At 61.5% G+C, this 15,462-nt stretch overlaps 2 protein-coding genes across 6 annotated transcripts in view; one reads left to right on the top strand and one right to left on the bottom strand.

Moving 5' to 3' along the window:
* The first annotated feature begins 5,161 nt into the window (after positions 1-5,161).
* Positions 5,162-9,498, top strand: SLFNL1 (schlafen like 1). 3 transcript variants are annotated; one of them, XM_088023003.1, is made up of 4 exons: positions 5,162-5,818; positions 7,429-7,902; positions 8,136-8,279; positions 8,925-9,498. In XM_088023003.1, exons 1-4 carry the CDS (start codon positions 5,432-5,434, stop codon positions 9,045-9,047), a joined length of 1,128 nt encoding a protein of 375 aa, XP_087879129.1. In that variant the 5' UTR covers positions 5,162-5,431; the 3' UTR covers positions 9,048-9,498. The 3 variants fall into 3 exon arrangements, with proteins under 3 accessions (XP_087879129.1, XP_087879130.1, XP_087879131.1); XM_088023004.1 differs by having other exon boundaries at positions 7,432-7,902; XM_088023005.1 differs by lacking the exon at positions 8,136-8,279 and having other exon boundaries at positions 5,375-5,818; positions 7,417-7,902.
* Positions 9,499-12,251: 2,753 nt separating this feature from the next.
* The window catches only part of CTPS1 (CTP synthase 1), a 31,241-nt gene continuing 28,030 nt past the window's right edge, over positions 12,252-15,462 (bottom strand). For all 3 annotated transcript variants that reach the window (XM_028123423.1, XM_028123424.1, XM_028123422.1), the window contains 3 exons: positions 15,024-15,168; positions 14,446-14,537; positions 12,252-13,151 (listed from right to left, as the gene is read on the bottom strand). In XM_028123423.1, coding sequence (XP_027979224.1) covers positions 14,453-14,537; positions 15,024-15,168 — 230 coding nt within the window. In that variant the 3' untranslated portion in view covers positions 12,252-13,151; positions 14,446-14,452. The remainder of the gene's footprint in view (positions 13,152-14,445; positions 14,538-15,023; positions 15,169-15,462) is intronic.

Raw genomic sequence — 15,462 nt, forward strand, 5'->3', positions numbered from 1 at the left:
GTGTGGTTTTAATCAGTCGACAGAACACTCCCCTTTCTCGGCCCTAGTTTCCTCATCCTTAAAGGAGGTGTGTAGACAAGGTGATCCCCAAGAGTTCTTCTGATTCCAGCAGTCCCTAAAAAGTAGGCTGGCTGCCAGATGCCCACTGGGAAGCAGTGTGGAGTCCGTTCTCTGCCCTCAGAGGGCTGTGCTCTGGTGCAGCGAGACAGCAGGGAGCGCGGAAGCTGCTCGAAGCCCAAGCAGGAAGAGCAGTAGTTGGGTCAGCAGCTCTGAGAGCCTCCATGGCTGGGTTCATCCTTGTCACCGTCGTCATGGGGTGAGGAGAGACGCAGGCTCGCCCAGCTTGCGCCAACCTGGGGCCAGATACTCCAGGCCAGCGCCACACAGCCTCAGTTCTGCTGGGGCTGCAGGAGAAGGTGTAACAGACACTGTCGTGTCACTGCAGGCCCCATGCACTACTCCACAGGAATTAGAGTCAGTCTTTAAATCTTCACAGCAAACTCATTTGATAGATGAGGACATGTAAGGTCGCCTCCCAGGAAGCACCAAAGCAGGCGTTTGAAACCAAGTCCTCTGACACCAAGGCCAACGTGGAGGTGCTAGTCAGTCTAACTATTTATTGTGAGGCTTTGGGTGGGTCATTTCCCCTCTTTGGGCTCATGTGGCCATGAGGGTTTCAGATGAGGAGACTTCTGAGGGCCCTACCAGCTCTCACCCTGGCTGGTGCCACCTTGGTGACTAATTGGTAACATCTTTTGCACTTGACCCCTGTGAGGTTCTCATCACGGTCCCCGTGATGCAGTCTGGGTCAGGGCTGCCAAACCAGAGCAGGACTCTGTTCTCCATAGACTCCTGGACACTGGGGTGTGGTAGGCTGTGCCGCTCGTTCACGGTACTCCCAAAGAGGGCCTTAGGGAACCCTGACAATGAACTTCCGGATGTGATCCTTACCCAAGAGACAGACGCAGGGACTGAAGGTAACACCGGCACATGGAGGCAGGCCAGACACACTGCAGGGCTGTGCCTGTGGAGTCAGTCAGCATCCCCCTCGTCACCAAGAGCATACAGTTTCCCAGCTTGTGCGGAGTTATGTGCATTCTCTCATATAAACCTCAGCCCCGCCTTTTCCAAGGGGGAAAACTAAAGCTTGGAGAGAGTTGAGGTACTTGCCCCAAAACTCCATAGCTAATCAGGGGTGCCTGTAACACCCTCCAGGGGGCCGCTGTCCCAGATCCTGCTGACCATTCAGACTTCCACAGGCTAGCCTGGGGGTGGCATTCACCTTGACGGCTGTCAGACGGAAACACCTGCCAGCAGGACAGCATGAAGCAGTCCTCTTTGGCGGGCTAGTCCCTGCAGAGCCCACCACCGTCCAGGTGACAGCTCGGGTGCAAAGGGATGGGACGTGTCAGGGAGCAGTGGGGTTCACCTTGGCTTCGCAGCACCATGCCCCGGGGGAGCAGTAACTCCCTAAGTTTGTAGGCATAACGGCCCCGTGGACATCACTTCCAGATCCCTGCAAGGGACATGCCCCATTGACCCTCTGCACTAAGGAGGCCCAGAGCTGTGGCTTTTACGCAGATGTTCCTTGTCCAGATAATTTACAATTCGGGTTCATTCTTACCCTAAGCAACATCGCCTTGAAACAGTTGACATTCCACTTTTATCTGGTTTCCAAGGGAACAGAACTAGAAAGGTAACCAAATGTCAGGTTCTGTAGGAGGGGAGAGGATTTGTTACCCCTTCACTCTTACTGCCCTAATCTCTGGGGACAGAACTGAATGTCTTCTCAGGAGAAAAAAAAAAACACTTTTGAAATTATTTCTCAAAGCCAAGCCTTCTAATAGTGACCCACAGTCATCCAGAGAAGCTGAAGGGGCCTCGGCAGGGCCGTGCACACCAGCCGAGGTGCAGGGGAGACCACTCGTGAACCCCAACAGTCCAGCACCCACAAAATGGGAAGGCAGCTGGGACTGGGGGCCAGAGGCCCCCTGGCACCAGCTTCACGTGCCCCCCCTCAATACTGTGACAAGGAGAGGACATTGACTCCCAGCACTGAGGAGCATCAGGAAGCCCGTGTGCTTGAGATGACAGAAGAGTCCAGGCTCTACCTAGGCACCATCTGCACCCTCCCTGCTGCCGGCCAGGTAGTCCCTGTCACCTCTGCCTTGTCAGACTGGAGCCTCCACAGCCTCCTTGTTGGCATCTTTGGGAAATAATCTGAGATTTCTGTGGGCCGTGGCTCTGGTGGTCCACGTGGACACGGTGTCTGCCCTCACACGGATGCCACGATCCCTCCTCAGGAAGAGCTGGAAGGTGACTCCCACCTCCTCCCTGCAACCAAAGCTAAAAACCTGGAGAAACTTCTTGCCTTGAAGAGCCCAGACACACCTCCCCTCATCATCCTTCCGCTTTTTGCACCTCCTTACCCTAATACCCCAAGTCGCCCCATTCGTCTGGGAAGTTCTACAGCTGGAAACCTCCAGTCCAGGGGCCATGACAGCCAAGTGTCACGACCGCATTTATGCCTGGCCTGCGACACCAAAGCCGCTGCGGGTGCTTCCGGGAGCCCACAGCTGACAAGTCCCAGTGTAAAGACACGGGACCCGAGACACCTGTGGGTGGCTGGGGCTGGACCTTGTCAGAGGTAGGCGACAATCAACAGGCAGATGGCCATACGCCAGGCGAGGGCTCAAGACAGGAGCCCCATGGGGCCCAGATGGCAAAGGCTGCGTCCACACCACTTCTCTCCTGAGTTGCAGAGTTTGCTGTCCTGACCTCTCCCACGCAGTGGCTGAGCTCAGTCCCCACCTCTGCCCCTGCACTCTGCTCCTCGGCTGGCCCGGCCTCCCGGACGCCCATCCTTGACGTGCTTTTGGGGATCGCGGCCACTCTCCAGATAACATGAGAAGAGCCATATCCGTAGCCTCCCTCTCCCCCCTCATCTTTGGGTCCACCTCACATCCTTACCTTTAAATTCCAGAGTTGTTTGCCTCTGGCACAAAGTAGAGTCTGTCAGGAAGGTCACGGACATCCGTTGAGGGGATAAAGGGGCTGCTTACCCCGTAACACGGAGCCTGTGTCCACCACCGGCCGGCGGCCTCTTAGCCTGGTGCCCTACATAAGCCAGTTCCACTGCCGTACGTGTCAGTATTTGAAATATTATTGTGTAAATGTATCTCGTGCTTAACGGGCCGTTTTCACCCCTCCCCGCAGAAGGAAGGAGGACGGCTGTGCTTTTCACACACGCGGAGGTAAAAGGTCCCAGGGGGATAGGTAGTGAGGTGGTGTGAAGAGACCCCCAGGAGGGGTAGGGCGAGTGTGGGCAGTCAGGTGCCGCGGGTGGCCTCACAGCAAGGCCTCTCGGGAGGGGAGCCGTGTTCTCTGGTGGCGCTTACAGGTTTGGTCTGTCAGGGCGCCTCTCCTGGCCGGCCATTCCCGGGCGACGCAGCGCAGCTCCACTGCGCCTTCCCAGCTGAGCGGTCGCCCTGAGAGTGGCCCGTCAAGGCCGGGTCTAGACGGGCCTGAAAGGCGGGGGGGGGGCGGTCGGGGGGGGCGCGTGGGGAGCTCGCAGCCCTCATCCCAGAGCCGCACGCCACCACCGCTCGAAGCTGCCCCAGCCCAGCTTCTGCCTCGTCCCTGAGGGAAACAGAACTCCCTCAGCCTCTTCAGGATGGCTGCCCGGGGACGGAGGGGTGGCAGCCCGCACGGCCCCAACAGCTTCCCCAGTCTGAAGCATCTGCCTCTGCCCTCCCCCCACCCGCAGGGCTTCCAGAAGCTGCGTGGTGGGAACGCGGGAATGAGCTACCTGCATCTGCCTGATGAAAGCATTTCTCAAAGCCCCCCTCCCCCGCCCAAGAAGAGATTTCTGCGTCAATAGAGGCATCATGGGTATCACCCACGTCCTGGTCCCTGTCAGACCGCAGGTGACAGCCCTGTGCTTGAAAAGGGATGGCAGCTCTTGACCGAGTGCTCAGGGCTCTTCTGGCCAGCAGCCTCCGCCCCGGCGCCGAGCAGGGCCTGCTGCCCGCTGTGTGCGCTCCGATTCACGCTCGGAGCGGCCGGGCTGGCGGCGCTCAGCCGAGCCTGGGGCCGGGACGGAAGGGGAAGGTGGGGACTGAAGAGGACCTGCGTGGGCACGGGGGGCCAGGAGAGACATTACAGGAGGAGGAAGTATGTCCTTTGGCCCCGGGACCCCGGGAGCGGCCCAGAGGGAGCCACACCGCCAAGCTGTGGTGTGCGTAGTGTCCCTACCTTGGGGATGGGGACGGCGGAGTTTTCCTGACTCTCCGCCGGCATTGTTGACTCCCGCGAGATCACAGAGGGGGCTGCTCAGGCCCCGCCCGCCTCCCCCGCAGCTCTGGTTCTGGCTGCCCCTCGCCAGGCCCCCAAGTGCCCCCGGGGAGCTGCTGGCCAGGGGTCAGGGGTCTGTGGGAGCTGAGGGCTGGCACCTCCCACGCTCCCCCCGGGAACCATCAGGACATGAGGGTCATAGGCCTCCCTCTGTCCCCTGTTCCTGATTGTCCCGAATGCCCCCACCCCGGCAGTGCTGGTCCCCAGGCCCTGACTGTCTCAAGGAGCCAATCTGAAAAGATGCAGGCCGGTGGCAGCCGCCCCACAGAGCGGAGGCCGGGTGTGCGGGGGTGAGTGGAGGGGCCGCCGGGTACCAAAGGTGCCCAGCTCAGGCGTGAGGCCCCCGGCCTGGCAGGAGGGGGCGTTCTTAGGAACCCCGGCTCTGCCCCTCCTCTCTTCTCTCTGGATTTCGTCTAGACCAGGCCACGAGCCCCCTCAAATTAGCTGTGCGTGTTCGGAGGCCATTTGTGGGGAAGGGCTGAGACTTAGTCAGGGAGCCTCTGCCCTAAAACCCTCAGGCGCAGCCCTGACTGGGTCACAGCCTCGGCGGGGCTCACCCCAGCTTCGGAGCAGCCGGGGAGGAGCCCTGGGTGATGGCTTCCTCTCCAAAGGCCCCTTGAAAAGGTTCCCCTGGGGCCGGGAGGCAGCAGCCATCTCTGATGGGCAGGAAATCCGCAGCTTTTCCTCCCGCCTGTAGCCTGGTGGGGGGAGGATGGGAGGCGGCGGGGCCCTCAGAGCGGAGTCTGAGGGGCCCCTCTGCCCTTCTTGAGGCACACCCCCTCGGTCTTCCCTTCTGTGGAATGGAGGGGCAGGCCCACACGCCCTGTTGTCTGCCTCAGCGCTGACTGACTCCCCTCTTTCCTGTCCTAGGCCTTGGGTGGGTGGCAGGCCCCTCTCGGCTGGCCCTCTACCGTCCCTCCCTCTCTCTGGCCCTGCCCAGCCCCTGCCTCGGCAGCCCCTGAGACCCTGGGAGGCCCTGGGAGGAACATCCCAGAAGCCCTTCTGAGGGAGACCTCTCCAGAGACCGCCCCCCTTCCCCAGGAAGAGATCACGGCAAACCCAGGTGCAGGAGCCCCTCATGGAGCCCCCAGGCAAGCAGCCCCCGCAGGAGCCCCCCGGGGAAGAGTCCCCGCCTGAGGACTCGGGCCTCCAGACAGCACCCAGCACGCACATTCTCTATGTGGGCCACCTGAACCCCCAGTTCTCAGTGCCTGTGCTCACGTGCCTGCTACGGGACGCCCTGGAGCGGCTGGAGCTGCCGGTGGCACGCGAGCACATCGAGGTGGTGAGGCGCCCACGGAAGGCCTGTGCACTGGTGCAGGTGGCCGCCCACGAGGCCACACTGGCCTCCCTCCCCTGGCGCCTGCAGACAGCCCTGGAGGAGCACCAGATCCCCGAGGAGCTGGCGGCCCGTGGCAAGGAGCTGGTGCTGGCTGAGGGCCCGGGGCCCTGGAGCCGCCGGGCGGTAAGGGAGGCTTGCCCGGAGCCTCGCGGGGCGGGAGAAGCCTGGGCGCAGCCGGGCTGTGCTGGGGCGCAGGGCGGGGGCTGGCGGTGTGTCTTCGAGGAGCCGGGAACAGCTCTGCAGACTGGCGGACTCCCAGGAGGAGGAGCGGCACTTACAGTTTGCCTCCAGCCTGGAAGCCTGTGAAGAGAGGCCACAGTGTGGGGCCTCCCCACCCGCCGCCCCGGGGTCCTTCCGCATTCCATCCTCTGGGTCTCGGCCAGCCCGGGCCTGAGGGGACGCGTGTTTTCTCCTCGGCCCACCTCCTGCCTGCAGCTGACCGCCAGCGGGGCCCACTCCAGGCCAGGCCGTAAAGCAGCAAGGGCTGGGCCCTGCCCTCCAGGAGCCCTCATACCGCCCAGCAGGGCCAGACACAGCCAGTCGCCGAGCTGCGGGCTGTGGGGGCAATTTCACAGACCGGAAATCCCAGCTGGGAGTTGGGGGGTGGAAAGACGTTCTAGGCAGCGGGGCAAGGTGAGGGGCAATGTTCCATTTGCAGAAGAGCAAGCCATTTGGTGCTCCTGGAGCTCCAGCTGAAGGCTGAGGAGCTAAGGAAGCAAGCTGGGCCAGAGGGCAGGATCCGGGCCCCCAAGGGCTGCAAGACGAAAGCAGAGCAGGGAGGCTGTCGGGGCGGGGGGCGGCCTTTATGGGGGATGGGAGGGAGCATCAACTCACTGTGGCTAAGGTAGGACACTCCGTGAGACAGATGGTCTTGGTTTTCCTTTTCTTTTGGGATGAGAACTCTGTGGTGTTTCGATTGTTGCGGAACTGAACAGCTTTGTGAGCCTGACTTCATGTTTGTGTGACAGTTTCCTCATGTTTCTGATAAACTGTCTTGTCTGGGAGCTGCGGGGCTGGTAGGGAGGTGCCCCTCACCACCGTGCCCCAGCCCCCACTGTGCTGCCGGCCCCGGAAGCCACTGCTGGAGACCGGGAGGCAGCAAGGAGCCAGGGTCAGCGAGGAGGGTGGATGGGATGGGAGGAGTCTGGAGGTAGGGAGGCTGCGTGAGGCCCAGAGTCGGCCAGTGGCCATGAGCCTGCTCATGCGCAGAGCCCTGGAACAGAGCAGAAACCATGGAAGGGGTCTCAGGAGGGCTGGAGGAGGGCTGAGATTCAGGAGGACTGGTCAGTGGTCCAGAAAGTGACAGGCGTTTCAGGGAGACCAGGAAGGGGGTGGGTTTCTGGGATCCCCCCCTCACAATTCAGAGACCTGTCACAGGGGACCTCAGGCTGCTGAGGTATCTCCTGGAGTGATCTGGCCCTGGGCCTCAGAGGCCCGTCTGTAACTAAGTGGGAAGACATTGGCCACAGCAGTTCCAGCTCCCAGCCCCAGGAAGGAGAGCTCATCATACCCACCACGCATCCCCTAGCCCCGCAGGAAGGAGCAGTGGCGGTTCAAACCCTTGCCTCAGCGGGTTTCCCTGCCCTGGCTACGGGACGGTGGGCAGAATTAGGCCCCTCCACTGGGAGGGGGCATCGGGATGCCCGAGCGGCTGGGACCCCCGGGGCAGAAGGGGGTGTCCCGTCCCTCTCGCTGCCAGGCTCGGGGCTCCTGACTCTCAGGCCTCGCCCCAGCAGGAGAAGGATAGCGGCCCGAGCCCCCGCCCCAACCCCAGACCCACCCACGGCACCCCAGGGCGGGCCCTGCAGAGGTCCCGGAGCCAGCCGGGTGGCACACGCTCCGACAGCGCCATCGTGCACCAGGAGATCGTGGGCCAGGAGCGCCTCTTCCAGGGCGCCTTCCTGGGCAACGAGACGCGCAGCGTGGAGTTCAAGCGCGGCGGTGGCGAGTACCTGAGCCTGGCCTTCAAGCACCACCTGCGGCGCTACGTGTGCGCCTTCCTCAACAGCGAGGGCGGCAGCCTGTTCGTGGGCGTCGAGGACAGCGGCCTGGTGCAGGGCGTGCGCTGCAGCCACCACGACGAGGACCGCGTGCGCCTGCTGGTGGACTCCATCCTGCAGGGCTTCCAGCCCCAGGTCTTCCCCGACGCCTACACACTCTCCTTCATCCCGGTGGTCAGCACCTCCGCCTCCAGCACGCCGCTCAAGGTGAGCCGCCGCCAGGAAGGTCTCGGAGTCTGTCTTGTCGTCCCCCCCCGCCCCCCGCAACGAGGGAGGGCCCTCCACTCTGCCGAGCAGGGCTGGGTAGGGACGGGGGCCAAGGGGACCGGAGAGAGTGATGGGAGGAGAGGCTGGAAGCCCCGCCCCCAGGCTGCTCCGGGAGCCCCCCGGGATGTGGGGGGGCCGCAGTGCCTGCCAGAGCCGCTGTCGCCCTTACCAAGGTGATCCGCCTGAGCGTGCACGCCCCCAGGGCCCAGGCCGAGCCGCAGCTCTACGAGACCGACCAGGGGGAGGTGTTCCTTCGGCGGGACGGGAGCATCCAGGGCCCGCTGTCCGGCCACGCCATCCAGGAGTGGTGCAGGCAGGTGAGCCGCCGGCTGGGGGCCCCTCACCGCGCAGTCCGGGCCACGCCATCAGCTTCCCCCGGTGCCCCATCACCCGCCAGAACACGGGAGGGCTGCACTGAAAGTAGCCCACACACTCCGGGGCGTCGTGTGGCTGGCCGAGCCGGGGGAGTGGCATATGGAGAGGGCTGAAGACCACCCCAAAGACTGTAGTGCATTTGGGGGAAGGCCCTTACGATGAGGAGGCAGTTAGTGCTGGACACAGTCCCAAGAAAAAGCCTTTTCAAGAGGGCCACATCAGGTGGCAGAGAAGCAGAGGAGGGCAAGGGGCTGCCGGCGAGAGAGGGAAGGACATTGCGGGGCGGCGGCCCACCCGGGTCTGCCCCTGGGACCCGAGAAGGCTCCAGAGGGTGGGTCAGCCCAGGGTCTGGGATGCCAGCAGGCCTCCAGGCAGGCGGCTTCCCTCAAGACCCAGGGCTGACTTGTCAGGGGTGGTGGCCCCGCCAGGGACCTGGCTCGCACCTCGCCGGGCCCACGTGCCTCCCGGTGGCCTCGAGTAGGCCCCCCGGGGCCCTCCTCCATCGGCTCAACCCCAGGTGGGCAGGGGGGGGCGGGCACGGCCCCCGGCAGCCCCAGCATGGACCTCTACCTCTGTGGCGCCCGCAGAAGTGGGCGGCCGAGCTGAGCAAGCTGGAGCAGAGGCTGAAGGTGCTGACGGCAGAGAAGGAGCAGCTCAGGCAGCAGCTGCAGCAGCCTGCGCCCGTCTCCTGCACCTGCTGCGTCCTGTGAGGGCCCCGGCGCACGGGTGGGCGACAGAGCGGCGCGGGGAAGGTCAGCTCCACTGGCAGATGCGGGACTGCCCATGTGCGCCCAAATCCTCACCCTGAAAGCCCTCTGGGCTGCTCGGAGGTGGATGGGAGCGCGGGAGCGCGTCCGTCCATGCTCCTTCAACAACAGCCCGAGGGCAGGCTTCAATCCTGAGCAGACCCCGGGCTACGGAGCTGAGGAACTGCTCTCAGCTTGATCCCCCTGGAACCTTACTTCCAGAAATAACTGCTAAAAACTCGGCCAGAGCCATCCCAGGGCTGAGCTATGAGGGACTGCCCTACTCCCTCAGACGCTCATTTTGCCCGGGCCGGGGTCTCTGACCCCAGCGGCGAGACGGGCCAGAAAGGAACGTGTCCTCTTGGGAAAGCCCTTCTGCCGATGGCGAGGCACACTCGGTCACCGGGCACCCAACCCTGGGCTTGCTGGAACTTGTGATTGTCCCAGCTCTTGAATAAATTACATGCACCTGGGGCGAGGATGTTCTTTCTCGGCCGCGCGATCAGTCCGCTGGACGCAGCCGAGTCCCGAGTCCCATGGCCAGCCCACCTCTGTCCAGGAGGCTGAGCCAGCCCGGGGGCTCCTCCCACCCAGAGCTGGGGGGCCCCAACAGTTGCAATCCATTCCAGCTCGACCTTACAGACTAGGTCCCCTGGAGGGAGGGACAAACTGCTACCTCTTTGTTCAGCTTCTTCATCTGTAAGACAGTGAAATGGACAGGGAGCGGGGGCACCTGGTCATCATCAGACCGACCTCCTGTGTCTCGCCAGCACCCACCGGCACCTGCACAGGGTGGGACCTCCAGGCCAAGCACCCTCCAGCCACTAGTGAGGATTCCCCCATCTCCACCGGCAGAGCCCGACACTCCCGAGCCAACATCTGATCATGCCATGCTAGCACCCAAAGCCCTGCAGGAGCTCCCCATTTCATCAGCGGCGAAGTCCGAACAGCGGGCTACCCAATTCTGCCCAACCTGGCCCATCTGACCTCAGACCCTCTGTCCCCAGGCCCTCTGCCCCTTGCTCGGGTGTTCCCACTACAGAGACCCATTGTCTCCCGAACACACCTGCCGCAGGGCCTTTGCACTGGGTGCTTCCCCGCCTAGAAGGCTGCTCCCCCAAGCTGCAGGGCTGCTGTTTCCTCTGGGCTCCACCTTCAAGTGGAGGGGAAAGCCAATTCCCTATCCACCCAACGGCAGATGACACCTCCCTCTCCCTTGCCTGCTTCCGGCCTCCTTCCTCCGCGCACACGTCAGTTACACTCTGTAGCTTTCCTTGCTGTTCCCTGCGCCACGGTAGAATACACGCTCCCGGGGACAGGGATTTGGGTCTGTTTTGTTCATTGCTAACGTTCAGAACCTAAAACACGGCTGGCAGGTCATAGATACCAAATTGCAACCTGCTGGGGAAACAAGCAATACCCAGCTTAGGGTCCGAGCCACCAGAAAAGCGTGGCACCTGGTCAAACAGGGCATTTCACAGGAGGGCCACAGAACACACTCGTGCTGCCCTGCTCTCCGTCGTTGGTCTAGAGGTCCTTGGCCTCATCCAGAGTAGAAAGAGCAGCTCTGGCACCACAGCCCCTGGGTCGTCGGCCAGGAGACCCCTCCTGCGCCAGTCTCGGCTGCTCGGAGACTTGCTCTTCCCACTTACCAACCGCGCTAGTAAGGGAGGCCGGTCTCGTGGCACGTTACTACCCAACTCCTGCTGCTCGTCCACTGGGCTCCTCGGACACCCAAACGCAGGGCCTGAACCAAGTTTTCAGAGGCTCCCTGAGAACCGCACAGAGGATGTGCTGCTGAGGAAGTCAGAGGGGAGCCATTTGTGAGCCCCATCCACATGCCAGGCACAGGCTAGAGGCTGGTCCAGGCAGCACGACCCTCAGAAGTGCCCTTCCTGGGACACAGCCCGTGGCGACAAAGACAAGGCGCAGCTGTGTCGCTGAGCTGCTCCAGGCTGCTAAGCCCCGGCCCGGCTGGGTGGAAGTGCCACGGTGCCCGCTGCCTCAGCCGGCGGGGCAGGGCACACAGGGCTGCTCAGGCTCCGCCGGCCCCAGACAGCCAGCCAGGGAGTCCCTTCTCCACATGGGTTACCCGAACGGCCAGCACTTAACAACGGGTCAGCTGAGGCCCCGGGAACATCTGCAAACCGTCCCAAGCCCAAGCGAGCCCTCAGTGTTGTAGGGAGTGCTGCTGCCACCACCGGGCACGTCAGAAAGGATTCAGACTGAGCCCACCAGGCGCGAACAGGGGTCAGAATCCACCCCATCAGCCGCGTCCAAAGCGCCAAGCCAGGCGTGAAGACCTCCGTGAGTGACACACTTGACTTCGGTCCGCGAGAAGTCGGAGACAGAGGTGGCGCGGTTGCTCTTGGTCAGGCCAGGCACCCCCGCTTCTGGGCCCCAGCGGGGATGGTGGCCTGGAGCCGGTGAGCGGAGGCACACAGGGAAACCCGCTGCTTCTCCCGATCTCCCTGACGGAGGAGCTGCGCTAAACGCTGAGAAACGTTTTTCTCCCCAACCCGGTTTCTCGAATGTCAGTGAGGAAAGGCGGTTGGCCACAGACAGGAAACCCAGCCTGAGCCTCCGCCTCAGACTGTTCGGAGGAGCCAGCTCACGAGGAGGCGGGCTCAGAGGGCTCAGTGGCCAGAGGGCGGGTGGCACCAATGGCAGCAACAGGCCCCAAGGAGCGCAGGGTCGGTGGTGCTGATTTCACTCTGGGGAGAAACCACTCAGAACACTGCCCTGGACACAGAAGCCTGGGGGACAGGAGGACCAGCGGCAGATAAAGCGGTCCTGCTGGCTGACAGCCATCGGTCCGCCGCTCCCGGGTCACACGCGTGAGGGGCCCCATCCACGCCCGGCAGAGGGAGAGACCCCCATGAGTAACACGGCCCTCCCCTCTTTCCCACGACCAAGCAGCACCCACGCTTCTTTGCATCTCTATATGCTGGGAACCCAAATTTGAAGCCTTTGGGGGAAATTCTGGTTTCCCACGAAAAAGAAAGGCTCCTCTCAGTTTTTAAGCAGACGATCAGCTCATCTGCTTAGGGCCGCCCCCACTGAGGACAGCCAGGTGCTGACCGTTGAGGTGACACGGGCATGTCCAGGACCGCACTGAGACATTTCCCGCCCAGCCGCGACATAAAGAGCCCGACACACAAAGGCGTGTCTCGTTCTGCGTCATTTATTTCTTAAGTTAGAGTATACACGGGGTCTTAGCGGAGGACAGCGGGCACACGGCGGTGCCTACGGTTGCACCACGTTAAGAAAATAGCTTTTCAGATTGCATTTCAACGGCAGTAACACCATTCTGGAAGGACAAACTCCCCTCGAACAAAGCTGTCTATATAGGAGAGGCTTTGAGAGGCAGTTTCCCCAAAAGATTCTTTTTTTTAAGCAACCCCTTGATGCAAGGAGTATTTCCCAGCCCCAGGGAGGGACTCGCGGCCAGAGGACAGGGATCCCGAAACCACACTTCAGAGAGAAAGACTCCTCGCCATTCCATGTGACACCAAACCACCCATTCCCTTCGGCCACCGTGTCCCCGCCACCGCGGGCAGCGAGAGGCCCCACAGAGCAGAGCAGTGCCAGGGCTGTTTCTGGTTTCACCGCTCCTGGTGCCAAGCAATGCCCTCGGCTCACCAGCACCAAGTGTCGTCAGCACTCGCTACCGTGATCCCTCCTCGGTCCACGGGGCACACGTCTTGTGATCTAGGCGTTGCAGGGGAAGCAACGCGCCGCACGCTTGAATCCACGATGACAGGAGGTAGTTGGAGAAACGAGGTGACTGCTGGGCCCTCCCCTGGCGCGTGCGTCATCCAGCCCCGCCCAGAGGCCGCCCTCCTCGGTGGAGCGCCGTGGGGACCATGTGGGGTGTCGACACAGGGTGGCACCGGGGAGGGGCCGGCACACAGGATGGGACATGCGAGTCACAAAGTCTTCCAAATACCTTTCCCCCATAATAAAATAATCTTAATAAAAACATAATTTAAAGGAAGTGTCAAAAGTTGAGTGTAAAATCAAAGCTGTAAACTCTCAAAGTCCAAAGGCTCTCTTGAAGAATCACCCCTGTTTAAAAACAAAAAGAGCTATTATATGATGTATACGCACGTAGGAAAGTTAAGAGTTCAGAGTCGGCTGCTATAGCAAACCATGTCCGCTTCCCAGTGAAGACCAGTAACGGGAGCCTAATATGGATCGTTAGAAGCTAACTCTGGAAAACCTGCACAATCCCACGCTTTCCAGATCGTACGAGGCTTCTTCCTCCACCCCAATGCTGGCGTTCTTGTCAGTGCACCCAGCCTCCCCACAGGGCTGCCAGCAGGGAGAGTCAGGACTTAACCGACTACCCGGCCCCTGACTGGGAACACAGGCTCCTCTTCCGGGCAGTTTCTCGGACTAGCAGGCAGCCCGCAGCAGATCGGAGACGGAGGAGTGCATCTGTGCCAGGACACACCCACTGCCCACGCCGGGCGTGAACCCACGTCTCCCACCCGCCCAGCAGGGGCTGCCACAGGCCAGGCAGCTCGGCATCCAGGGCCGGAGGGCACAGTCGCGCAGCCCAGAGGCCACTGGTGAGCTCAAGGTGTGCAGGTGTGCAGGTCACCTGCCTGTGCCACATGCTGGGAGCTCTCGCCGGCTGGGCTGGGGCCCCCACCTATGGGACCACACCACATCCCTGGTTCTCCTTTCACACCCCACAGACTCCTGACCGCCCCCCCCCACAGACTCCTGACCGCCCCCCCCAGCCCCCTGCTGGTACTCCCACCAGCAGGAGCTGAACATAGTTCACTCGGTTATCACAGTAATACTGAATGTCATTTATGGCAGTGCTCACAGCCACCTCACATCAGGAACATACAAACCCTGTCACTGTAAAGACCAACGTTCCAAGTCTGCCCGATAATTGTTCCGATTTTAAAGGATTTCCAGAATAAGCAGCAATCAACGTAAGTGTTGTACGTTGTGTCAATTTTAAAGCACTTCCTGACGAAAGCCTGAGTTTCTGCAAACATGACCATTTTGTCACACCAGTCACCTCCTTCAAGATTCTCCCAAGTTTATGGCTACATGAGATAACAGGGTCTGAGAGCCCAGTTCCCCCAGGTTTGGTCAGACTCGCACCTGAATGTCGCAATCAGCGACAGGACAACTGCCCAGTGGCTGGTGTCCCCTCCGCCCTGCACTGAAGCCCCGAGGCCCAAGGGGTACCGACACTGTAACTCAGGGGGGCCTCGCCCACCTGATACCCACACCGACCTTACTCTGGCAGATAAAATTCTCAACATCAGACTTTCACGACAGCTTCCAAGTCTAGCATAACCACCAAACAAAGATACTAGAGCTGAGAAACGCCACTTACGTTACCATCAGTCATGATTTATTGATGGGAACTTCAATTCGGTGATTTCAGAGTCCGGGGAGCTGCTTCCACTCCTGTCACTGTAGGTGTCCCTGTGGAATTCGGATGGTTTATTCATCATCTCCCACCACAGACCCACTTTCCTCTCGTGTTCCTAGCCGTCACCACAGGACCCTTGTCCGCACACAGCAGGAATCAGAGAGACGCTATCCTGCTTTACGTATTGAGCACAGAGCTGTAGAGGGATTTTCTTCTTCTAGTTAGAAAAGATATACATTCGGTTTATACTTCACTCCTGGAACTCCAACCCCCAGCTCAGAGTGAGGAACTGGTTCTGAAGGAAGGTAGCGGCGAGGCAGGGATCCACCGGGGCTGTGGCCGCCAGCCCGTGAAAGCCAGCGCCCCACAGACCCCGGAGCCCCACCGCCACACGCGAGCCCGGAGGCCGGGTGCTGTACTGACGGCCCGGACCCCGCACAGGGGAAGGTCCAGGTGGCACCCAGGCAGCCCGAGGGGCCCCGGGGAGGAGAGCACGCCCGCTGTGATGAGCCGCTGTAACTAGAGAAGAGTGACCGCACCTGGGCGAGAGCCTGCAGCCTTTCTGAAGGTAATGCGGGAGCCTCCCCACGGAGGCCAGCAGGAGGCCAAAGTACGGAGGCGAAGGCTTGATGGGCCGGGACAGGAACTCCGGGTGGTATTGAACCCCAACGAAGAAGGGATGATCTGAAACAAACGCAAAAGCAGCACTTTTGTCACGTGCATAAAACACGGAAGATAAGCAAACCCTGTCAGATGTTTCACGTTTCTACAGACCCTAAAATTATCTAAAAATAGCGTCTTAATGGCAATGCAGGTAAAAGCAGCCGCAAAGCTGGGGGCAGCAGACACCCTTGCCCCCACGCTGTCGCCCTGTTGGCTGACGGGGCCCTCCTCTCCCGGGTCCCCGCCCGGCTGGCCCTACTCCCCGGCTTCCTCACATCAGAAGCAGGGTTCAAGGACCAAGGGCAAGCTCTCATT

Source organism: Eumetopias jubatus, unplaced genomic scaffold (assembly GCF_037043125.1).
Source record: "Eumetopias jubatus isolate StellerSeaLion01/CBP00866 unplaced genomic scaffold, mEumJub1_p1.0 scaffold_4, whole genome shotgun sequence".
Lineage (NCBI taxonomy): Eukaryota > Metazoa > Chordata > Mammalia > Carnivora > Otariidae > Eumetopias > Eumetopias jubatus.